The sequence below is a fragment of the Ictidomys tridecemlineatus genome, chromosome 1 (assembly GCF_052094955.1).
Source record: "Ictidomys tridecemlineatus isolate mIctTri1 chromosome 1, mIctTri1.hap1, whole genome shotgun sequence".
NCBI classification, from domain to species: domain Eukaryota; kingdom Metazoa; phylum Chordata; class Mammalia; order Rodentia; family Sciuridae; genus Ictidomys; species Ictidomys tridecemlineatus.
In genome coordinates, this window is record NC_135477.1 from 130,168,179 (window position 1) to 130,194,982 (window position 26,804).

The 26,804-nt window shown below is 33.9% G+C and overlaps 1 protein-coding gene across 3 annotated transcripts in view; it reads right to left on the reverse strand.

Annotated features, from left to right (window-relative positions):
• Nucleotides 1-26,804, reverse strand: part of Dctn4 (dynactin subunit 4) — a 32,632-nt gene that overhangs the window by 3,262 nt on the left and 2,566 nt on the right. Inside the window, exons 2-13 of one of the 3 annotated variants that reach the window (XM_005324152.4) lie at nt 26,155-26,225; nt 23,990-24,168; nt 19,790-19,833; nt 17,609-17,716; nt 16,470-16,490; nt 15,980-16,053; nt 15,229-15,341; nt 14,818-14,927; nt 9,732-9,805; nt 6,451-6,505; nt 5,220-5,327; nt 3,399-3,496 (exon numbers count right to left, since the gene is read on the reverse strand). In XM_005324152.4, coding sequence (XP_005324209.1) covers nt 3,399-3,496; nt 5,220-5,327; nt 6,451-6,505; nt 9,732-9,805; nt 14,818-14,927; nt 15,229-15,341; nt 15,980-16,053; nt 16,470-16,490; nt 17,609-17,716; nt 19,790-19,833; nt 23,990-24,168; nt 26,155-26,225 — 1,055 coding nt within the window. The remainder of the gene's footprint in view (nt 1-3,398; nt 3,497-5,219; nt 5,328-6,450; nt 6,506-9,731; nt 9,806-14,817; nt 14,928-15,228; nt 15,342-15,979; nt 16,054-16,469; nt 16,491-17,608; nt 17,717-19,789; nt 19,834-23,989; nt 24,169-26,154; nt 26,226-26,804) is intronic. The other 2 variants (XM_005324153.5, XM_013358157.3) reach the window with 2 other exon arrangements.

Sequence of the window (26,804 nt, forward strand, 5' to 3'; positions counted from 1 at the left end):
TGGAGCCAGCCTTCTATGACTAAGACTTCTGAAACTTTGAGTCCTAACTCTTCCTCCTTTATAATTGTGCTGGTTGGGTCCTTTAGTCACAGCAATGAAAAAGCTGACTAAAACATAGTATATAACTTGCTCCCTCCCTCCGCCCCTGTATTGGTGTCCATAAATTTTCTACATTTCATGCAATTATTGCATAGCAGTCCATCATGAATTTATCACAACTGGTATGCTGGGGTTGCTGCCAATTTTTCTCTTATTATCATGCAGTGTAAACATCCATTTACTTTTACATTCACCTTCATGCACATAATATTTCTATCAGTCATAGGCTGATGTCTGAAGTTTTAATAACACAAAGCTTTAAGGCAATGCCTTCAATTAGTGTGTTTCTATAAAACCTGTGCAAATTGGGAATTTTTAGAACAGAAAAGTCTCTTTGGTTAGGGTTCCCATTTCAGTTTTCCTTCACCTGTACCTGAAGTTTGTTCTTTAATAACTTATCTTCAAAAAGTAAAAAGGCAATTAAAAGAACAATTTACTGTTACTCTAAGAAAAGTCACTGGAATTAAGAACTTACATATTCATACAGTAGTATATAGTATATCCATATATATGAATGTTCTGTTAAGTATAACAACATAAAATGTATTTTTTAAAACCAATCTATTATGTATTCAGCCTGGAATTTGGTATCTCAGATGATCTTCTCAGACATTCACCTGGCTTAACAAATGTCTGTACCTAATTACTCCAACTGAAGGACCCACATAAAACAAGGATTTCAGAGAATACATTCTAAATTATATCAACTCAACACATTTTGTATTACAATAACTAACTGAATCCTTGCAAAAAAAAAAAAGTTAAAATCAGTAAAAGGAAAAAAGCCTTCATTGTCTTTAATTTCCAGGCAACCCCTGATATCTAGCAGGTTTTTAAAAAACAAAACAATTTCAGATTTCTGGTCTCTAGCTAGACCTGCTAAAGAGATCCTCTGGGGGTGGAGTCTTTAATTCCACACATAACAAAACAGAATACCTGCCCTGGTATCTTCTGAAACTAATGGAAGTTTACTATCTCTGTACTAATCTTTACCTTTGCCTTCACTTAGTTTTCCAACCCATCCCATGTTCTCTCTTCTCCCCAGGAGGGAGCTTTTGAACCATTCTATTATAAAAAACCTTAAATGTTCCCTGTGACTGTTTGTCATGATATTGTTTTTCAGCTCCAAACCCAGCTTTTTCTACCTTGCTTTTCGACATAGGATTCCGCTTTGTAGGCTGGCTCCCTATTAGGTTCTGTCAACAGGGGACTCTAAAGGAGACAGAAGCTTAGAGGAAGAAGGGTCTTGCTTCTCCATTTCAGTTTCCTGTTTGCTGTGGTTCTTGTAAGCATCGCTCTACCCAGATAGTGGTAGTATTCATGTAAGATTTCCAATTCTTTTCTGACTAGCTTTATCATGCCACTCTGAGATGCCAATAAGATATTGTTTACTGTACTTTCCATTAGGTCTGAATTTTAGCTCCAATAAGATATTGTTTCCTGTACTTTCCATTAGGTCTGAATTTTAGCTCCATGAGGTGCTTCTTTCAAGTTTCTAAATTTTAATAATTCTGAATTTTCATTGTTATTTTAGTTCTACGTATTTATGGGAACAGTATAATAATCTGATACATGTATACAATGCACAATCAAATCAGGTTAGTTAGAATTTCCATTTCAAACATTGTTCTAAAACATTTTTTGATTATTATTCAGCTTTTTTCAAAGATTTAACCTTGAATTTTCAATACCCACTTAATGTGCAGGAGGATTCACTTACTGGCAAGCAAAATTTAATTTGATTAGTATAAAATAGATTCTACTACTATCTCTGAACTCTTAATTTTATTACAGTAATTAAAAATTACAGTGGCATTAGCACTTTTTTTTATTTTAAGAAAGCTGGTGTGTTGTGATTTTATGGCAAGTTCACTAGCTACAGAGACACTATTTTGTAAATGGAAAGAGATAAGTGTTATGCTTTTCTTTACATACTGGTGTTCTTGTGCTATCATTGCAAAAGACAAGTGCCAGCTCTGCTACAAATTTATATGAATAGATCTTTGCAGTTTTATGGTGCATACAAGGCACCTGGGATCTTGTTACAATGCACACTCTGATTCAGTAGGTCAGGAATGGGACCTGAGTCTACATTTCTTATAAACTCTCAGGAGACACCCATGTTGTTCCATAGACCACACTTTGAGTAACAAGGGTCTTCGAATTTAATTACAAAATGAGAAATATTTTCTGTACCTGGGATCTGGTATTAAATCCTATCTATTCTATGTTGCAAAATTAAAATTTTTTTTTATTACCATGTAATAAAACAGTACATATTTATGAGGTATAATGTGGTATTTCAATATATGTACACAATGGGTATTGTCCAAATTATGGTAATTATTGTTTGCATCTCATTATAATTCAGAGTTTGGAGCCTTTAAATCCTCTCTTCTAGTTTGAATTTTAATATTTCTAACTATTTCCCTTTGTTCTCTTAGCGCTAAGGGTGGTGGCTGCTTCATAAAATTGCTGCACCAGAGATCTTTTTAACCTCTTAAGTAGCCAAGTTAACAATTCTTTGTATTAAATTCTCTCTGCTCAAAAAATGGATGCAGTTTCTGATTTTAGACTGGATCCTACTAATGCATTCCCTATCCAAGGAAAAGTTTATTATTTTACTTCTCAATTATTAAGGATGAGAATAGGAACTATGAATTATTCTAAGGGGCTGTGAGTGAGGAACAAATCCAATAATAAATCTACAGGGATTGAATAATACCTTATCCTACTCAAAATCATTTAAAAAACATGTACATGAAACATTTTTATTAAGGTGAGAAAATATATTAAGTAAAAAAACAAAGGCTGATTAGGCATGGTGGTACATGCCTGTAATCCTAGTGACTTGGGAAGCTGAGGCAAGGCCAGCCTCAGCAACTTAGCAAGGCCCTAGTAACTTAGTGAAACCCTGTCTCAAAATAAAAAAAAATAATAATAAAATAAAAAGGGCTGAGATGACTCAGTGGTTAAATGTTCCTGGGACCAATCCCTGGTAAGAAACAAACAAACAAAAAGAAAAGCTAAAAATTGTTCGCAGAATAATCCCAAAGATGGAAAAAATATTAGGAAGGATAAACGCTAAAATACAAAAGATGCTCATCTTGGATGGTAGGGTAATTTTATTTTCGTCTTCATGATTTTAGATATATTTCCCAAAGTTTACACAGTGATTATTTTTATAAGCAGGAAAGGAAAAAAGTTATTTTCAATATTCAGATAAGAAAATTTAGGCATGTAAATAGACATCTTATATCAGTCAATTGTGTTCTGGGGGTCACAAAAAGATCACTCACTCAGGATCATCCTGAAAATCCTGGGGTTCTGCCAACTCATCATATTCTGCTGCTGCATCCTTGCCAGCTAAAATGAGCTCTTTGGGAGGCACCACCACCTGGAGAACACAGACAGACCTGCTTCAGAAAGGAGCAATGTGGTGTTGCACACTCATACAACAGAACATGACAAGTATTATACTGCTCTAGACATTCAGAGGTGAACAGCAAGTTTCAGGACTTATATAGCATATACTACTTATACAAAGTTTAAAAACACTACTTAGGAATATGTGTATTTTCAATAAATAAGAATGAAGAAACTATGGGAATGATACATGGATTGCTTACTTCTTCACTGGAGCTGAAGCAGGGATATCAACAGGGAGAACTGATTGCTTCAGTTATATCTTTAATGTTTCATTTCTTTTTTTTTTCCTTTTAATTATTTTTTATTTTAATATTTCCTAAGGGGATACATTAGTACATGGTGTTTATTATACTATTTTTTGGTATATCTCAAATAGCTCAACAGTTTAAAAAAACATAAAAGAGAAACAGTAGTTCAATACAACATTTTCTGACAAGGGACAGAGTATATTATGGTCATGCAGGCTTCAGACTTACCTATATGTAGCAATTAGGCCTCAACTTTGCTGTCTCAGAGTGTAATATAAACAATGCCAACCACATTTCTAATTATGGATATAAATGTAGCAGGGATGGTGTATAGAGAAACAGAGAGCGAGGGCATATATATTTTCAAGTTGGGTATCTGTATCAGGCACTCACTCACTTCTGTCTCTGTCCTATGAGTATTATTAAAAAAAAAAAAATGAAGCAAGGACAGTTGAATGCCTCTCTGGAGGTGATGCTAGTAAGGAAATTACTAAAAACAGAAGAAAAGGGATAAAGAAATTCTTTAGTAATATTATTTGAATAACAGCTAAAGATATAGGTATCCTTTTTACCAATTTTTGTTGAGTATCATGCTGAATTACAAATCAGTAATAAGTGATCTATAAAGAAAAATTCTTGTCCCCAAATTTCCAGTACTAGAAGAATCACTGAGTAGCAAAATATAAGGAGGTTGTATTACATTCATTCAACTCACACTAATTTTTAAAGAGTCAAAAACATTATCTTAATATTTAGTAAGTTCTATGCATAATTTAAGTAGATGAAATCTAGAAGAGATATCCCAGCTTTTAAAAGAAGATATTTTATATGGGTCTTGAAGAATGAGTATGCATTAGACTGAGGCTGAAAGGGCATCTACCCTAGGGACATATGTAAGGAGGCATTCTATGTAAAATGAACAGTATATGCCATTCCCCAGTATGTAAGTTTATAAACTCACTGTATCTGTTTGGATCACAATAATTAATGTAGTAATATCTAGAGAATGCTAAATTTGAGAATGTGGAGGAAGGTCAGGCTGGAAGAAAAGTAGTGATGTTATTATAGAGCTCTTCTGCTATGCCAAGGAATTTGGACTTCATTCTAAAGCCAGAAAGATGATAAATGATCAGCATGCTGTGCAGTTGGATTTTAGAAAGATCACTCTGGTGGCAATACAAATGATGGGCTGAAATAGAGGCGGGGTATGTGAAATATGGTGAGGTCAGGTAGAAAGTACTATCACAAATCAGGGCAGAAATCATGAGAGCTTCCAACAGAGCAGTGGCAATATGTTTGGGGATAAAGAAAAACAATTAGAAGGTGGAAACAGAAGTTGCTGACTAGATGTGGAAATGACAGTGCAGAGTCTTTTAAGCCAGGTCAAATGAGGCTCCCATAGACAAAGTTAGGGTGTGTCAGGATGAGGCAAAACATTCCTACCTTAGCAGTGCTATTGATATCATCAGGATCCCCCTCCTCACACTCAAACAGAGTCACATGGGTAAGGTTTTCCACAGGATTCGTAAGAGTCAGAAGGACCTGGCTCTCCTGGAAGATGAGAAAAGCATCTCTCAGACATGTGCCACTACTGCCACCTATGTCCACTTTCTTAGCTGCTACACCAAGAATTTCACAAAATCATTCCAGTTTTCCTAAGCAATGAGACCTACCTATACCTCTACATTACTGCATTCTCTGTGTTAAGTGATCTCCATTCTATTATCTATATAGTAGGCTATGTTCTCTGGACCTGCTACTTCACTGAGGAAATGAAAGATTCCAGTTACTAGCTCCAGAAATTCTCAGGAATGTGTATTATCCACGCTCATCCCACCTAGATGGCCATTTAGAGACTAAAAAGAGGAGGACCTCATAAATAAAATATGGGAGTCACAGGCTAGCAAAATGTATTTAAAAAAATTTTTTTAGTTGTAGATGGACACTATACCTTTATTTATTTTTATGTGATGCTGAGGATCAAACCCAGTGCCTCATGCATGACAGACAAGCATTCTATCACTGAGCCACAACCCTAGCCCTAGCAAGATGTATTAACACAGAAAAAAATGACACACCAAGACAATAAGACCCTTTTAAGGCTTCTTGAACCATGGTGACTTACCTCTGTTTGCTATTCTCAAGATCAGCGAAATACTTTTTCAAATGAAGAGACTACATTTAAATGTTTTCGTTAGCAGCATGAAAGGAAAGAGCTGTACAGATATTACAGAATATATTATAATTCACTAGAGAGAGAGAGACACAGGTATGAGAGAGAGGAGTGTGGAGGAAAAGGGTATACACCAGGACATTAAGAAAAGGGCTACGGTAGAGAAGAAATTTAGTTGATTTCTGGTATAGATGTTTAGACACATGTAAGACCATGAAGCATCTCCAGGCTGGGAAGAGTGACAGATGCCTATGGGGTCCACCATCATCTTTCTTTCCCTCACTTACGAATCTATCTTTACAGAATGCGCATCTTGCTCCTTCTATATACATTCCGAAGTTGCTGCTGTTGAGAATCCCAGCTTAAAACAACTTAAAGTCTCAATCTTTATTATTCCAAACTGACTCATTTTCTACACCTTGCTCACTGTATCCAACAGCAAACACACATGCACACATCAATAATCAGTCAATTCTTTCTGCTAATAAGTAATGTACTAACCTTCATGTAGCGAAGGTTGGGAATTGACATGATTCTCACTTCTGGAATATAATTGCTATTGATGAATAGAAAAATGCATTAATGTTCACCAGAATCTCTTGAAATTATTATTACTTTTTAAAAAGGTAGTACAATAAATAAAGAATTTCTTATGTTAAATAGAAAATATAAGAGAAAAAAATTTTAAAGAATCTTATCGCCACAGTAACAGATAAGACACGAAAACCCAACTGGTAGCAAGTGCTTTCTGAAATCTTAGGTACAGAGTCTATATATACAGTGCTAGTTTATAGCCTATGTTGTATTTGTTTCATGACTGATATTTTCCTCATTAGATATATATTTTTTGATCTTATTTCATTTTTATAGTTCTAGAAGGCAACTGCTTATACAATCCAAATCTCATGTAATATGTTTTGAGGCTATAAAAACATATTCTTACAAGTACTGCACACTAACCAAATGTGCCACTGCAGTTCCTACAAAAACACATTCTTACCAAATACTTAAATAGCACTTGTATGCCAGGCCATGTTCTAAGCACTTTATAAGTACTGGTTAATGCAATCTTCACTGCAACTGCATGGAATGGGATTATCTCCACTATCAAATAAATAAATTGAAGAAACTGGGCACAGTAAATTCCAGAATTCACTCTGGCAGTTTAATTCCAATGATCTTGCTTTTAATCACTATGTTTTATGCTGCCTTTCTGAATAAAACAAAAAAATATTGCGTATGCTTGTAATCCCAGTGACATGGGAAGCTGAGGCAGGAGGATTAGGAGTTCAAGGTCAGCTTCAGCAATTTAGCAAGTCCCTAATAAGCAACTTAGTGAGACCTGGTCTTAAAATATAAAAAGGGCTGGAGCTGTGGTTCAGTGCCCCTGGGTTCAATCTCTTGATACCAAAATTTTCATTTATAAAATGAGGATAATAATGGCATTTATCTTTTGTGAAGAAAAGTTAAATAATATGTACAAAAAGTGTTTGCAATGAAATGTGTAAATGTTAGCTGTGCATGTATATTAACATAAAACAAAATCTCCTGCAGCAACACTAAAAGTGAAAAAACCCACACTTATAATCAAGGAAATAAGATATTTTAAATTCAAGCTACATATTTGTCATAGAAAACAGCAGGATTAATTGAGTAATTTAACTGAAATTCAAGGGTTCCCTAAAAGGAGTTTGGATTCAGTTGGTCTGAGGTATGTAAACTAGGGAATCTGTATTAAGACTACCAGGCGATTCTACTGTGATGATAGGAGGAAAAAAACAACAACACTTTTTCTCAAAGCAAGCTTAAGAAAGTGATGCTAAACATGGCTGACCATTCAGGGTTTCTGTATGAAATTAGTCTTAATTAAGAAAGTAGTTAATCCTAGAATTTACATGTGCCATTTTTGTAGTTCTCTTAATCCTAACCAGTTATATATTAAATAAAGAGTAATTAGGAAAAAGAACATATATATGTATTTTTTTAATTTTTTTTTTAATTTTTAAAACAACATATTTTAAAATGGTAAGTTAGAGTTACATGACATGCAAATAAAATAGCTTATATAATTCTTTTCAACAACCTCATGGGGAGGCATTACTCCTATTTCAGAGATGAGGGAAATAACTTTAGACAAATAGAGTGAGAGACCCCACACCTAACTCTCCTAACTTCCTAACTCACCAGTTTAGTACTTCCCAATGTTTTTGTCGCCCCCCCCCCTTTTTTTTGTAGTATTGCAGACTGAAACCAGGGGTGCTCTACCACTGACTTATGGCCCCAGCTCAGTTTTTCATTTTGAGACAGGGTCTTGCTAAATTGCCAAGGTTGGTCTCCAAGTTGAATCCTCCTGCCTCAGCGCCTCCTAAGTAGTTGGTATTACAGGTGTTTGCCACTGCATCCAGTCCAATGGCTTTTTAAAAAATTGCTGTATAATAATGTATTGTAGGAATGTACCTCAATTTAATAAGTAATTTCCTCACTGATGGCTAATCAGTTTGACACTGAAAATTGTTTCCAGTTTTTACCATTAAAATGCTACAATACATGCCAGCAATAGTGCATGCCTGTATTCCCAGCAGCTTGGGAGGCTGAGGCAGGAGGATCTGGAGTTCAGAGCCAGCCTCAGCAAAACCAAGATACTTAGCAATTCAGTGAGACCCTGTCTGTAAATAAAATACAAAATAGGGCTATGGATGTGGCTTGGTCGTCAAGTACCTCTGAGTTCAATCTCTGTTACCAAAAAAAAAAAAAAAAAAAAAGAGAGAGACTGTGCATCAACTTAAAAAAAATATGCTACAATACATTTTTAGGATATATCTGTGTAAAATGAATCCTTATGTATTGCTTTTGTTTCTACAGAATAGATTCCTGAGATAGCACTGTTGGGTTAAAAAGTCTGTAATTTGTCTTGATATTCTCAGACCATTCTCCAAAAAGATTCTAGCAATTCATAATCCTATCAATAATGTATGTGAATAAATATTTACCTACATTCTCATGAGCATGAGATGCTATTTTTAAATCCTTTCCAATCAAATCTTTTTTTTTTTTTTCCAATCAAATCTTAGCATTTTTTCATATGTATCTTCTGGCCATTTTGAATTTCTCCTCATGCTGCCTGTTCAAACCCTTTACCCTTACAACCCATCTCACTACTTCTATTTTTATGTTGGAATTGGTGAAAATTCTACAAACCAGGGCTATTAACTTGTCACGAGTGCCAAATACTCTTTCCTGTTCTACTGTCTGTTAATTTTTTATCTTTTACAGCTCATGTTTCATTTTGCCAATGTCAAAGGTGTTTCCTTAGTGGTTTCTTTCCTTGCTTGGAAGGAAATGCTTATTTTACATTTAGTCAATATTTTCATAATTTTTCAAAATATTTTTCTTATTTGATGGGTGATTTTTATTTACAAAATCTCCTTCTACTGATAAGCCTCAGTGAGTTAACACTACTTTAATCACTTTTATTCCACTCAAAATAAAATTAACATTGCTTCAGGCATACTCTTTAATTTGTTATACTTTATTATTTTTTAGTTTTTGAAAGTATTATCCCCAAACTTAGGTACTTTTTAATTTGTAAGGAATGAATAATGACTTTCTACCTAATAATCAACATACCACTCTGCCCCTAAAATTTCATAGAATGTAACTAAATTCAAAACTTGAACAGGAATGGAATGGTAACATTATTCTGATATAATTTTTCTATTTCTTTCATACTGAATAAAACCCAAAACCAAAATCAATACAAAACACCAACCCCAAATACTCACACAGCAACCAGTTGGATTTTGAATTTGATAGATGTTGGATTAAATTCCGGCTTGCTCAAATTATGTTCACATTTCTAGAAAGAAATATATCAGAGAAAAACAAGAATATACTTTGCTGATCCACAGAGCTCATAAATTCAGAAGGATGGCATTTAGTAAGAATTTTCTTTTATTCTGCTATAAGGCTATGTTTTGAAATACAGAGTATTCTATTGCTAACTGAAAATTATAAAAGACAAGTGATCACACTATCAAATACTATTATACCTTTATACTACTTAAAAACTACTGAAATCACTCATACATAGTAAGTAGTATTTACTGTATATGCTAAAAAATGTGCTCTCTGGATTAAATGGATTTAAACATCACATAAACTTATAACGTGGGTGTAAGTACTATAATGTTCCCACTTTACAGATGATTAAAATGGGACACAAGAAGCATAAATAACCTGTACAACCTCACAGAGCCAATAAGGTTGGAAAGTAAAATTTAAATCCAAGTAGCATAATTCCAGTAATATAATCCCATGCTTCAAAATACCATAATGAGTATTTACCACTTTTGTTGTCTTTTTTGGGCACTCTTTACTATCTCCTTAAAAAAAAGGGTATTATATAAAACTAGTTCAATTTTTAAAAAAAATTGATTTATTCTAATTAGGTATACATGACAGCAGATTGTAATTCGATTCATTTTACACAAAATGGAGCACAACTTTTCATTTCTCTGGTTATATGTTGTGGAGTGACACCATATGTGCAGTCATACCATAGGGTAAGGTTATCTAAATTTTTGTTTTTTTACCTGTACAAAAAAGGTATCCAGTGTAAAGATTACCCATTTCCTGTGTCCTCCCTTGTTCCTTGCTCCAGAGCCAAACTAAATCTACATAAGACTATACACATAAAGATATAAGATCTTTCTTTCTTACAATAATACAAAAAGGAACATTTTATATATTCTTTTGCCTTCTGCATTTTTTCACTTAATCTAGCTTGATATTAATTGCATTCCAGCATACAAAGAAAAGCCTCTCAGTCCCACTCTAACAATTTTTGTTAATTTATTTAACCAGACATGAATTGATGGATATATAGGATATTTCCACTATTTTGCTATACAGGTAAAGCAGCAATGAGTATTCTTATACTTCAACTACATTCCAATGTATACACGTATCTATACGATAATTTCCTGAAACCAGGTCAATGGGTGTATGCATTTATTAATAGATACTGCCAAACTGCTAGCTTTTTTTTTTTTTTAATATTTTTTATTTTTTAGTATTCAGCGGACACAACATCTTTGTTTGTATGTGGTGCTGGGGATCGAACCTGGATCGCAGGCATGCCAGGTGAGCGCGCTACCACTTGAGCCACATCTCCAGCCCCATAAACTGCTAGCTTTTGATAATCAGATAATTATGAAGTGGTGTCTTACAGTAGTTTTAATGTACATTTCCCTAATTACTGTGTAAGTTTGAATATCTTTCAGGTTTACTGGCTATTAGGATTTCTTGGCTATGATTTGTATGTTACTATCTACTGGTTATTTTTTATATTGGGCTATCTTTTCTTTGCTGATTTGCTAAAGTTCATTATATATTCTGGGTACTAATTGTTAATTAAATACTTTATAAATTACTCTTCTCAGTCTGTGGCCTTTTGTATAATAGGTTTTTTTGGGGATGGGAGCATAAATTTACTTTTAATGTGATCGAATATACAGCTTTTTACTTTATAGTAAAAAATTTAAAAAAATAATTTTTTTGGTTGTAGATTAACACAATATCTTTATTTATTTATTTTTATGCGATGTTGAGGATTGAACCCAGTGCCCCACACGTGCGAGGCAAGCACTCTACCACTGAGCCACAACCCCAGCCCCTATAATAAAAAATTTTTAACTTAAAAATTACTCTACAGTAGAAATTTACATATTTGACATTTTGGTCTTATTTATGGAACACTCTCCTACCTATATTTTCTTCTTAGAGGTTTTATGCTTCACATTTGCTTGAAATGTTCCTGAAATTGACTTTCATGTCAAGGTATGAACTCAATTTTTTTTCATATAATCATTTAACTTGACAAAATTTAATCATCTTATTCTTTTTCCCAATGACCTGCAACACCATATTTTATAAATATCAAATTTTCTCACATGCATAGTTCTGTTTCTACTTTTTCTATTCTGTTCTGATAGGGTATTACATATATATCTACGTATGTGTGTGTATATACACATACATATAAGTATGTATATGTATATGTGTATACACACATATGTATATATATGTATATATACACATAAAATGTATACATATAATATACACACAAAGTTTTCTTTTTTCATGTTTGTACACATCTTTAGTTTTTCTCCCTTCTTATATAAAGCCATGTATCTTCCATGTACCCTTTCTCTACTTAAAATATGTCCCATATTAATACATTATTTTTAATAAATTTATAGCATACATTGGGTGTATATACTGTAACTCTACTTATTTTGGTTGATTCTTATGGAAGTGCATGGTAGAATACTAGAAGTGAGGCTGATAGGACAAAAGGTTAACTGCTTATTTACATTTGGTAGATATTAGTATATTAATGCTATAATATGTAACTGACAATATCTATTAATTTAATTTACTATTATTTTTACTCTTTTTTAAGGAAGTGACTTTTGATTTTGTTTCTTGTTTGCATTTTATATTGTTTTCTTAACTCATTAATATAGTACCTGCTCATCTTTCTGGTTCCTTTAGATTTACTTTGCTATTGTAACTTCTTGAAATGGATGCTAAGAAAGGGATCTTTTAACTTTTTTAATATACACACATACCCCTACCTACATCTGTATCTCTACACACAGCTACACATACCTATAAATTTCTAAGCTTTGTTCTACAGGACTTACTGATGTCTAACTTAATTATATTATGATTAAATCATGTAATTCAACAATTTTATCTTCTGAAAAATGTTGAGACTTACTTTACAATCCAGTATATAGTCATTTTTTATAAGTGCTCTGTGTTTATTTAAAATCAATGTACATATTCTGCAGATATTAGGTAAATGCTTTATATATGCTCATTTGGTCAGGATTATAAAATTGTCCAAAGATTCCATACTCCTTAATGATTATTTATGTTTGGTCTCAGTTACTGATTATTTATGTCTATTTATGTAATTTTCTCAAACGTTACTTCATGTATTTTGAGTTTCATTTTATTTGGTACATACAAATGTAGTCTCTTGGGTGGGGCTGGGGCTCAGCGGTAGAGCACTCGCCTAACGTGTGAGGCCCTGGGTTCGATCCTCAGCACCACATATAAATAAATAAAACAAAGGTATTGTGTCCACCTACAACTAAAAAAAAAAAAAGTAGTCTCTTAGTTTCTTAGTGAACTAAATATTTTTTTAATAAATTATCATTCTTTTATAAAAGTCTATAAAATATATCTTTTTCCATATATCTATGACTTCAACTTTTCTGAATTCTCAATGTTTGTGTTTCTTGTAATCAGCATAAAGATGAGTGGTTTCATTTTGTTCATTTTATTAGTGTGGTAATCTTTATCTTTTAATGGAAGCATTCAGTTTATTAGTATTGAATGTAAATAGTAAAATATCTGGTTTTTAATCTAACTACATGCTTTCTAACTGAACCACCAATATACAGGTTACTTTGCCTGTTATTTTCTTTAAAAAAAGGGTTCTTCATTGTGGAAATTTTCGAACATACAAAAATAGAGTCAGGGGCTGGGGATGTGGCTCAAGCGGTAGCGCGCTCGCCTGGCATGCGTGCGGCCCGGGTTTGATCCTCAGCACTACATACCAACAAAGATGTTGTGTCCGCTGAGAACTAAAAAATAAATATTAAAAATTAAAAAAACAAAAACAAAAACAAAAACAAACAAAAATAGAGTCAGTATCACAAATTCTTAGGTCCTTATCATCTAACTTCAACCATTACTACTTTGATTCCCAATCTTGCTGCTTCTATTCTTTCATCTTATTCCTTATCCTTAATAGCTTTGCTTTGTGATGTCAGACATCATGACATTTGATCCATAAATATTTCAGTATCTCCTAAAGATAAAGTTATTTTTAAAAATAGCAATACTATTATTGTCTCTAAAACAAACCAAACCAAACCAAAAAAAAGCAACAATTTTTTTTGGGGGGGTACTGGGGATTGACCCAGGGGCACTTTACCACTAAGTGACATCCCTAGTCCATTTATATTTTAATTTTGAGACAGGGTCTTGCTAAGTTACTGAGGCTAGCCTTGAACTTTGATCCTTCTGCCTTAGCCTCCTGAGTAGCTTGAATAACAGATGTGCACCATCACATCCGGTTAAAAAAGAACAATTCTTTAATAACATCAAAAACTCTGTCAGTGTTTAAATTTCTCCAAAGATTTCATACATTCTCTTTCATTTTTTCCTCTTTCCCTTCCTCTCAAGATCCCTTTTTTTCCTCTTAATTTAAATCAGGATCTACATAAAGTCTGTGCAGTTTTTTTGGTTGCTCTTAATCAATAGCTGCATTATTTGGTAACAATAGCTCAGTATCCATATGTGGTTATTTAAATGAGCAAAAGATTTAATGTCTTAGTTATACTATCATATTTCAAGTGCTCAGTCCATATGTGACTAGTGGATACCATGCTGGACTGTACAGATTCAGATGTTGTTTGTCCTATAGATTTCTAGAGCCTGAATTTTGCTCATTTTTCTTATTTTTTGCTCTCTTTTAAATTTCTTATTTTGTATTAGTGTTTTCCTCCATCTCTACCAACCTAAAAGCTATACACTCTTTCAGGGATTAGCACTGTGCATTAAACCTTCAGATATTTCAGACTCCACATTTGTTAAGTAGGATAACAACAGTATCTACCTCCATAGGATTGTGAGGTTTGAGTTTATATTGAAAGCAGATCAACTGAAATAATGACTGGGTTCCTCATATATTCTCTGTTTTCTGTATTTACCACATTGGTCAGATACCAGTTCTATTTATTTCTGCTTTTCTCTTGTACAAATGCCAACTCTACAGAAAAGAATACTTACTCGGCAGCGCAGGGACCGTTTGATCAGAAGATGTTTGTGACGAGGATAGAGTTGTGAAGCACAAATTGGTTGGAAGTCAGGCTGTAAGAGGCGCTGCTGAAGGGTAGTCACTATCGTGAAAGGCAGAAACTAAGTTTAGTGACTTTAAAAATGTTTAGTTTAGTGACTTTCAAAATCTAACTTATGTAGTCAGTAGTTATATGGAGCAATACTACCATTACAGATAGTGTCGTTCAAAAAACTACAATTCAGAAACTTGATAGACATTTTATAGTTCTTCAAATGATTACATCTATTTTATTTTCTATATATAATTTTACCACTAACAACTAGTCCATTAAACATCTCAATCACCAGGCATATAAATAACAAAAAGTAAGTATGTGTATAATAGAAACAGTGTAAAATTACCCTCTGTTAAATTTACTGGTCTTGTGTAATAGTCTTCAGGTAAAGGTTCCACTTCATCCACAGCTTGAGCTGGCTCAATCTTTATCTCTTTCTGGTCCTCTCCTTCTTTAAGGCTAAAAGATAAGAGATTAATTTCCCAAGGATCCATATGATCATCCTCCAAGTTATATCAATATTTGACATATTCTTCTATTGTAGAATATTCATTAGTTTTGATCTTTTCTTTTTTTGGTACTGGGCATTGAATCCAAGGTGCTTAACCATTGAGCCACATCTCCAGCCCTTTTTATATTTTATTTAGATATAGCATTTTGCTGAATTGCTTATGGCCTCACCAAGTTGCTGAGACTGGCTTTAAACTCATGATCCACCTACCTTAGCCTCTAGAGCCGCTGGAATTACAGGCCTGTGCCACCACATCTGGTTTTGTTTTATTTTGTTTTTCTAAGTATGAAAATCTCTTTCCCCATTGACATATATCCTTTTTCTCTTTTTGGGGGCACACCTGCAGTGGCTCGGGGGACTGAGGCAGGAGGATCACAAGTTCAAAACCAGCCTCAGTAACGTGATATACTAAGCAACCCAGTGAGACCCTGTCTCTAAATAAAATAAAAAATAGGGCTAGGAATGTGGTGCAGTGGTTGAGTATCAATCCCTGGTACCCCCCATGGCCTGGCCAAAAAAAAAAAAGTTCCTTAAATATTAATTTTGATACCTGCTTTTCTTTTCAAAATCTAATGTTCAAACTTACGAAAGTCCAGCAAGAGTACTGATGGATGCGCCAGCTCGGGGTCGCTGAAGCCTGGTTCCAAGACCATATTTGTCCTAAACAAAATTCAAAAATCCCTATTAGAAAATCCATTTATACATTGTATTCACTGAAACAAAGAATTTGGGGTGGGATAGCATGAGAAGCTTAGGGAAATAAGCAAACACAAAACAAAACAAAACCAAACCCAAAAACTAATTTAAAAGCTGCTTTCAAAGACGGTGGTTTGTAAACCCACACCATTATTCTATTCCTAAAATAATAAAAGCACCAAAATGGAGACTGAAACTACATTAATACCAGTAAAAGTGAATTAAATGTGAGTTTTTGCTATTAAGCTAAAAAATCTAAGCTGTGGCTCAGGCAAGAACTATGTGGAGTGTATAAGACAGGTGATGAATTTCATCCTGGAACACCAGTGACCATCTGCTAACTTCTTCAGGGTTAGCAAGAATTATAAAAGAGAACTTACCACTACATGAATAGTATGTTGCTGTAGAGCCCCCAAATAGCAGCAGGTTGCAACAGAGACAAAAAAATGCAGCATAAGATAGAAGCAAACTCATACAGCAGGCAGGTATATGGGAAAGTTGGAAGGATAATGCATTTAATTTAAATTCCTCTCCTAAATATATAGTACTACATGTGCTGATTATACCTTTGGACTTGAAAAAAATCTGGCTGCTTTGCAAGTGTCAATGTTTTATTAAATTCCAATCTAAATATTTTCATATGAACCTTATCAATCTTTAGGGTTTTAATGGCTCAACTCATTCTCATGTTGATACAGGATGACAAGTTACTTCATCCTGCCAGCTCTCATTATGTCAAGTGTAAAATGGGGATACATTATCTGTCCCACAAGATTGTTGTGAGGATTAAATAAAATAATACAAACAAAGTGCTAAGCATGTGCTTGACACATCATTGACATTCAATAATACAAACAAAGTGCTTAGCACAGTGCTTGACACATCACTGACATTCAATAAATGTTCTTTATTGAATGTCAATCTGTTGGGTCTCAAGCAAGCACAAAGAAACCAAATTGTTCCATAAAAGCAAATAAAACTTGGGGGACAACAACAAAAACTCAAAACTTTTATCTCTTGCTTCTGCCTATTAGTATAAAAACTGATTAATGAATAACTTCCATAAATAATTCCTATAAAAAATTGCACGTGTATCTTTTACTATATAACCACTCAAATGCACTGTGTAAAAGTCAGTGTTTCTGATTTTGGAGAAATATGGGAAGGTATCAAAAAAAAAAAAAAACTATAGAGTTGGGAAACTACTACTACCAGGGTGTCAAAGGTAGGCTACACGGGTAATCTCAATAAAATCTACCACTTGCCCACCTTCTTCTTCTCAGACTTTCTCGAATACACAAAAGTTGCAAGTAGAGTTAGGCGGTGCCTATAAAATTAAATAGTAGCCTTTTGAGGGGAAATATTCAAAAGATAGAAGTAATGGTGAAAAAACCACAAATGTCCTTTGGGCTCAAACGTCTGCTACCCAACACTCAGGAATCTAGGACAATGGCCACTTTTTGAAATGTTATGTCCCACAAGTTTTGCAATGTCCATTTTTTTGGTACCAAATCCTCACCGAAAAAGCCAGAGGCATATAGTTTCTACGTCGTGCCAATTTCTTGCGATCTCGCTCAACCTTCTCTTTCTGAGCAAGCTGCTGGTAATATTCAATCAATTTGTTCATCTGTAATAAATCAAAGACTTAGTATTTGTTTTGCAAAAAAAGCTAACAGGAAACATACAAAATAGATAAACCATATCGACTAGTTACATAATCAGTACAGAGAAGACAAATTAGTTAAGATGGGCAAGTATGTGCTTTTTCTTTAAAGAGAATTTTTTCATTACATGATCTGCTTTTAGAATCGAAATGAAACCTTCAAGTTCAACCACGGAAAGAAATGGGCAATAAAAAGACTTGAAAATTTCCGGTTCTTTTTTTCATTGTTGTTTTATTTTACTGCTTATTTCTTCTTCCAATTGCTCCTATTTTTTTCTGCATGAATCATTTATTTCCAAGAATATGACATTTCATATTCTATTTTATATTCCTCCATCATACTCTTTTACTTTTAAAGTATTTTAATCATAAAGCAGCATACATTATTTACAAACAGTTCAAATAATATATAAACATAAATAAACCATAAAACTTCTCTTTCATCTCTGTGTGCCTAAGTTGACCTCTTTACTCAGTTATCCACTACTATCAGTTTAGATATCATTCTCATACACTAGAGACATAGCACATTATATTTTGCATAATTTCAAAACACCTGTGTATAGACATACAACTTGAATTTCCATGTAAAAGGGAATGAAAATTATAACATTCTTTTTCACTGCAAATATCCTGAACTTTCTATCCAGTACAAATACATTGGGTTCATCTTTCTATCCAGTGCAAATAGATCAATGTCATTTTTTTAAAAAGGTTGTAACTTATTGGAAAGAGATACCCTACAAGGTATTTAACCAATTCCAACAACTGAATCAACTAGACTTATGGTGCCCACGACTGTATTCTGAATTCAGCAGTAACTACTTTTTAGGAACACTAATCTGATCCTGTTATCTCCTCCACTTAATAGTTTCTCAAACTCCTTAATTTGGTCCTGCATGGTCAGACCCTAAATTCCTCTTTGTTGTGACTATGCTCCACTCTAGTGACACTCTCTTTCTTACCTACCATATGTTTTGCTTCCTTCACTTACAACGTCTTTGCATATGTTGTTTCCCTGCCTTACATTCTTTCCCCTCGGTGCCTGTTGTCCTCAATTCTCAGTGGATGTCCCTCACCCCTTCACATGTTCACATGGCACAATTTCTCTCCTTCACATTACTTACCATGGTTTTCTCTTTATCTGGGAATTATCTGAATGATTGATTTGACTTTCCCCCCTCATTAGACTTAAACTCTATGAAAGTCGGGACCATATATCAATATGGTCCTTGGCATATAGTTATTAACTTTTTATGAAATGTGTGTGCGCGTGGCGTATGCACACATGTAAGCATTTCTATAATTCATGCAAGAATCCAAGAAGTATATACAGCCAGAAGCTCAAGAAATCTATATCAACCTACACTAATATTATAATAGTACAACAAAGAAAACCCATTTCCCCACACTTTGACCTAGGATATTTTCATATTTCTAATTTTTGCTGATATTATAGATGAATAATTACTGTTTAATTTGTACTGACAGGACACTTCATTTCTATAGCAGTTCATTACCCTACTCATATTGTTCTAATTCAAGAGGATTACAAAAAAAAATCAGGTATAATACACAGATCAATTCACTACAAATTGCTAAAGGATGCTCAAGGCATGATCCTATAAGCAGCCACTACTGAGACCAAAGGTATTTTCTAAATCAGTAGTGTTTCCAGTGGTTGAAATGTCTACATGTTTATATTTCCAAAAATATTTGATAACAAATGAGACTTTAACTCACTGGTGGGTATGTGAAGAAAAGAAAAAATGCTATCTTTCCTCTTTTGGACATATAACTCAAACACAGAACTAAAATTATATCTAGATGTTTCCATTAACTTCTAAAAGAAGTGAAATTGTGATTTAATGTCTTACAACGAGAAGCATTTTCTATGTGTAAAACATAACAAAATAGACATCATGGACTTCTAGGCATAGGTCATATGCACCGATAAAATGGAAGATGTTTAGTCTTTTATTCTATATTTTCTTATTTATTTTATTTTATTTTTTTGTCATATGACCCTTTACTTACCCGTTGTGTGTGAGGATTTTCTGGTTCCTGCCAACCACCACTAGCTAGAAAATAAAGAAACATTAAATGAGACTTTCATTATTTGACCATTTTCATAAAAATAGGTCATTTGTAGGCCATAAAATGAAACTTAAAGACAAAGTCCAAGAATTTCCCAGAAAGAATTCTATAAATTTTATAGACTAGCATGCTCAGAATAACATTTTTTTTTCTTTAGCTATAATGATGCTGATAATGCCCACCTCTTTCATTCCTACAGCACGCATAGCCTCCACAGTAGGCATTTGAAAAGTATTAAATTTCTTTCTATTCCCATAATAACCTAAGGAAGGGACTCTTATTACTAGTTTCATTTTTGCAGATAGAAAACTGAGGCTGATTAAATAACTTGCTTAAAGTCATATGGATAGTAAATGGTAGTCTTAGGCTTAAACTGAAGCAAGCAGCCTAATTCCAGAGACCCAGTTATTATCTGCATTATTATACAGATTCTATATTCTATTACTTCGAGTTATAAAAAAATAGATTACTCAAGAGAATTGAAAATAAAATCATAATGAAAAATTTCAACTAATGATGCTAAAACAATTGAATAACCACATATAAAATAAAGAAAAAAGAATCTGAATGCTTACAACATGTACAAAACTTATCCTGAAAAGAACAAGAACTTAGTAACTCTAAGAGCTAAAACTAACATGTAGAAAACACAGAAGTAAATCCTAGTGACAGTGGATAAAATTTTTTCAACAGGACACAACACAAAGTATAAAAAAAACAACTGATAAACTAGACATCACTGGATTTATAATTTTATGTTCTTCAATAGACAATACTGAAAAAATATAAAGGCACACTACAGACTGGGGAGCTTTAGAAGATATTTCTAAAATGCATATATGACAAAGAATTATATCCAGAATATGCAACTCTTACAACTCAACACAAAGACAAAAAGAAAAAGAAGAAAAAGATCTGTTAAAAAATGAGCAAAAGATTTCTAACAAATTCACTAAATATGCTAAATAGATAGCATATAAACACACAAAGAAAACACAAACTAAAGACAATGAAGAATCACTATTCAAGTACCAGAATGGTTAAAATGAAGAAATCAAAAGTGTCAAGGATTGTCAAGGAATTAAAACTCTCCTATTTTACTGATTAGGATCCAAAACTGCACAGACACTTTGTTAAATAGTTAGCAGTTTCTAGTTAAAGTTAAGCTACACTTACCCCATGACCCAGCAATTCCACTTCTAGGTATTTTCTCAATTAAAAAAATAAAATAAAACATATACCTACACGAAGATTTGTAAGCAAATGTTCACAGCAGCTTTACTCATTTAAGCCCAAACTGCCAAACGACCCACATTCATCAAATGAAGAATGGATAAACAATTTGTGTTATACCCAAACAAGAGGAACAATAAAAAAGAAATCTTACGAAGCAAAAATATAGATGAACCTCAAAATATTATGCTGAAGTGAAAGATGCCAGATACAAAGGACTATGGACTACAAGACACCAATTATATAAGCTTCTAGGAAAGGTAAAATCATAGTGATCGAAAGCATATCAGCCAGGTGTGGTGGTGCATACTGTAATCCCAGTGGCTCAGGGGCTGAGGCAGGAGAATGGTAAGTTCGAGGCTAGCCTCAGCTACTAAGTGAGGCCCTAAGCAACTTAGCAAGAGACCCTGTCTCAAAAAATAAAAACGGCTGGGTATGTGGTTCAGTGGTTAAGCACGCTTGGGTTTAATCTCCAGTAAGAAGGGGGGGGAAAAAAAAGAAAAGAAAGTGTATCAGGGTAGTCAGGGACCAATGATGTGGAAAAGGAACTGATTAAAGGAAATAGAGGAAACAACTCTGGAGTGATGGAAATGGTGTGTATCATCATTATGGTGGTGGTTATAACTACATATTTATTAAGCAGAACAGATTTCTACACTTAAAATTGGTAAGCTTCATTATATGTAATTATCTCAAGATTAAATAAAAATAAACTATAATGAAATATGATTTCACACCATAAATTTGGAAAAAACTTTAAAGAGCCCTAAATTGGTAAGAGTAACTCAGTGAGACTCTGTCTCTAAATGTAATTCAAAAAAAGGATTGGGGATGTGGTTTAGTGGTCTAGTGCCCAAGTTCAATCCTTGGTACCAAAAAAAAAAAGCAAAAACAAAAAAACTCCCCAAAACCTGGTATAGCATTTTGGAGAACAAAGGAAGTTTACATCTTCTGATGGACAATTTTACTTCCAGTTATGGCATAAAAATGCTTCTTTTTGTGCCTGAATAAACACATACATATTTTTCTAGCAGCACTGTTTTCAACAGCAAAAAACTGCAATATCCTAAATGTTCATTGAAAACAACTGAATAAAGTACACTGTGGTAAGTCATATGCAAATCAATCATGTAGGAGAAACAATGTTGAGGAAAAAATGTGGTAGCAGTACCTATACAGTATATTTCTCCTTGCTTAAAATTAAAAAATACTATTTGTTAGTGGCTACATACAGATTCAGAGACGTATAAAGACAAGCATGGACACTAACAAACACAGGATTGAGATTATTTCCTGGAGAGGAAGATGAGGCAGAGAGGAAGAGGAATAAAGTAGGGAAAAGGTTACAAGAGGTCTTAAAACTGCTTTGGTTATGTTTTGTTTCCTAGACTGGATAAGTACATAAATACTCTATATTTAAAAATAATTTCTTCTCCCCCAACAAAAAGGACTTTTAAATACCTTGCTGATGGTAGCATTTTACTCTTTTGCAAAAAATGGTTGAAATAACACCTTGTAGCACAATATTCGTATTTTAGAGGCTGTCTTACTCAAGGCAGTCATGAAAAATATTTTTAAAAGTCTGAATGTTTTGTCAGGTACAGTGGTGCTTGCCTGTATTCTCAGTGGCTCAGGAGGCTAAGACAGGAAATCCCGAGTTCAAAGCCAGCCTTGGCAACTTAGCAAGGCCCTAAGCAACCTAGGGAGACTCTGTCTCAAAAATAAAAAGGGCTGGGGATGTGGTTCAGTGGTTAAGTAACCCTGGGTTTAATCCCTGGTTAAAAAAAAAAAAATCCATATGTTTTAGCTACTTGCTTCTTTAGAACTAGTAATTTCTTCTCAACAGCAATTTGACAAGACTACTATATGATGTCATTATAATTTTTTCTCTGTACATTAAAGAGAAGTACCTAAAAATAATCAAATAAATAAAAGTGGTTTCAGGGCTTCTTAGGCACCAATGACATCATGGAGGAAATGAAATTATCTATACTATTTAAGAGTTCTGAGTATTCAATTATCACTTCTAGATACCCCAGAAGAAATAGGTTTCTAGAAGTCATCATAAGTTTTAAGTTCTGAAATAAAAATTCTCCAATCCTTAATGGCTCATAATATAAAAGGCTAATATAAAACATTCACTTACAGAGTAACAAACTGAGATATCTATCTGGATTTCTGGGTGTTTCTTTTACTTGAAAACAAGAAAAATAGCTGGATCATATATCAGACTATAAACGAATAACCAAAAATGTAGAACTATTACAAATAAATAATGAAAAGTCAGAAGGACAATGGGCAAAGATTATGAACAGCAACTCTCATAAATGGAAATAAAAATGTTCAATAAATATGTCAAAGGTTCAAGTTCATTAATGCTCATGAAATGCAAATTAAAACTTCCTTCCTTTCTTTATTTTGTGTACTGAGGATTGAACTCAGGGGCACTTGACCACTGAGCCACATCCACAGCCCTATTTTGTATTTTATTTAGAGACAGGGTCTCTCTGAATTGCTTAGTGCCTCACTAAGTTGCTGAGGCTGGCTTTGAACTCAGGATCCTCCAGTCTCAGCCTCCTGAGCCACTGGGATTACAGGTATGAAGCACCACGCCCTGCTAAAACTTCCTTTATTTGGCAAAAATTTTTAAATTTGGTTATATAAAGTGTTGGCTACAAAAAAGGAAAAATGGTTCTCCCATACACTTCCATCATGGTGAACAATTTGACAACATCTATAAAAGTTTTAAATTGCTTTTATTTCTTCTGCTTGGCAATTCCATATCCAAGTATCCATCCTGGAGTATCCAAACATGTTTAAAAAAAAAAAAGAAGACTCATATACATGGATGAATACAGAGCTGACAGTTGCATTTTATGAACTCATGTTCAAGTCCACTTCACTCACCTACAGATTTGTCTGCCATGCCCACATCTCTAGATGTCCAGCGACAAAATCCACAGGCCAAGTAATAGGCTTTCTTCATGGTAGTTTTGGCTGGGTCATCTGGGAGCTGCGTGGAGATGCTTGTTGCCCGGGTGGATAGTGTGTGCATGCAGCCAGGACAGTCAAAGCAGTTGGCACATCTGCAATGTGACAAACACAACCATTTGTTCATTCAACAAATATTTATCAAACTATGTACCAGACACTGTTCTACATGTTAGGAATTCAACAGAGTACATGTTCAATTTGGAATATCTCCCAAGAAAAAAGATAAAAAATTATTCCTGGGGCCTGTTTTCAACTTTATCATTTTGAAAGAATTATATATTATTTTAAAAAATGTATGCAATTATCACCAAAGCTTTTGAAGAATTAGAACCTGATCCAATCCTGCTCCAGAGAGGAAATCACTGTTAACAGGTAGAATTCATTATTTCAGAATCTTTTTATGCTTAGCAGGTCACAAAGATTTCTAAGGGAAAGACAACTGTCACAGCATAAGCCTTGAAAGGAGAGCCCAATTATATGATGGAAAACAGAGTCAACAGCTCAAAGAGTTGTGAAACTGGATTTAGAAAATAAGGGCTTGACTGCTGTGCCAGAGAGCTGAAACAGAAACCAAACAATGCCACTAAACTGCAAGGATTCAGAAACAGTATGCTTTCAGGGTTTTTTCTTCTCAGATGCTATTCTTCCTAGCCTCAGCCAAGATTTTCCTTCTAGGGGTCCTGTGCCTTGCTGCTTTTAACCTTCCCACCACCTGAGATTACGAATACCTCTAGTCTTGTATCACTTCCATTATCTGCAACATTTTGCCATCTGTATATTATCCTTAGGTGAGTATAATAGTATCCACCTCACAGAGATTCTCTGAGTATAAAATGATAAAATTAACATGTGGGAAGCAAACAAAACAGCATCTGATTATCAGGAGCTCTTTCTTGGGGCAGGAAAAATAAATAACACATCCATAAAGGTATAGAAGTGTGATAGGTAGCAAAAGGACTTTCAAGCCAAACTAAAAACTATCATCCAGTAGCAATGAGCAGGTCTAGCAGCCAGATCTTGGTTTCTAATACTATTCTCCAATAAAAGGAACCAAAGTTCCTTTGAGAAATGCCAATTATAAGACAGACTCAGAAAAATACATGAGACAAGGCATGGAGTATTTTGTAGCACTCAAACTAATGAACAGAACACTTCCCCCTAACTACCAATTATAGGGGTATGTTGAAGGAATACAGAAGTAAACTGAAAGAGCCCCATGGCCAAAGCTGGAACAACATGGGCAAAATAAATAAATAAACCAACAAGCAAAAATATAAATAAAGCAGTACTGGATTACAATCCAAAGTATAAAATAAATATTCATGAGCTCAAAGTGAAATATGATTTACATGATAAATAAATAAATAGAGAAGAGATAAATCTTTCATGAAAAATAAATTTTAAATATTTTATGCAGAAAGCCTTCAAGAAGGGGGAAATTTCCCACTAAGTGTGGACTATGATGTGATTTTTTTATTCGAAGGAGTAAAGAAAAGGAGTGGAAAAAAGACTAGCCTTACAGTTGAGAAACCTGACAACACTAGCTCATGCCAGGTAAGTGAGGTTAACATCCAGAGAGATAAATCATACGGACAGTTAATTCATCCTTGATCTGATGTGATGAGAGATGGTACTTTATCTCTGTGGTCCTCTTCCCTCCCTAAAACATATCCTTCAGTCTGGCGAGGAAAACATCACACAAATTTTAATTGGGGTACATTCTATAAAGTTCTTCTCCAGTACTCCTCAAAATTCCTAATGTCATCCGATTTAAAGTCTAAAAAACTGTCACAGTCAAGAGAAGCCCAAGGATATATGACTAATATAATGTGGTTTCCTAACAACAGGGGAGACTGGGTTGGAGGTGACAAAGAATTCTCTGTACTATCTTTACAATAATTCTTAAATCTGCAACTGTTCTAAAATAGAAAGTTTATTTAAAAAAAAATCAAAGGGCATTTGATCTGAGGCAGTGATGAAATAAAGAGCAATTTAAAAAAAGAAAGTAATTCCATGTGCTTCCTTACCAGCTATTTAAAAATAGTTGAGGAAAACAGAAAAACTGATTATGTTCTTACCTATTTTTTTTTAGTTTGGCTTCAGCTGATGGCATATTTTCTAAGCAACTGGGACAATAATGGGAGTCCACCTAAGATCAAATAAGAAATAATTAAAAAAAAAAAAAAAACAGAGAAGCTCAGTTTAGTTTGTAGAAATGTCAAATTACGAATTTTAAAATACCCCAGCAAAAGGTGAAATATCACTGATCTGGGAAAAAAAAAAACTTTCTATTTTTCATTTTGAATATTTCCTGTTCCCTTTTATTGTTAGATATGTCAAAAGTTGTCTATATCATAATTTAAAGTTTTCAAATGAATAACTCTATGATAACTTAATGAACAGATTAATTAAACAATACAATTATAAAGCTGTGATCAAATACCCTCTTATCTATTCCAGCTTTATTTTTAAATTTTTATTTCTTTTGAAGTACTGGGGATAGAACTCAGGGTCCCATTACTAGGCTACATTCCTACTGAGCTACATCCCCAGCCATATTCCTTTAAAATTTTTTTGAATTTTGTGACAGGATTTCACTAAGCTGCCCAGGCTGACCTTAAACTTGTGATCCTCCTGCCTCAGCTTTCTGAGTACTTGGGATTGCAGGCATGTGCCACTGCACCTGACTAGTTCAGCTTTATTTGAATACACTTTAACTGCTGAGGGA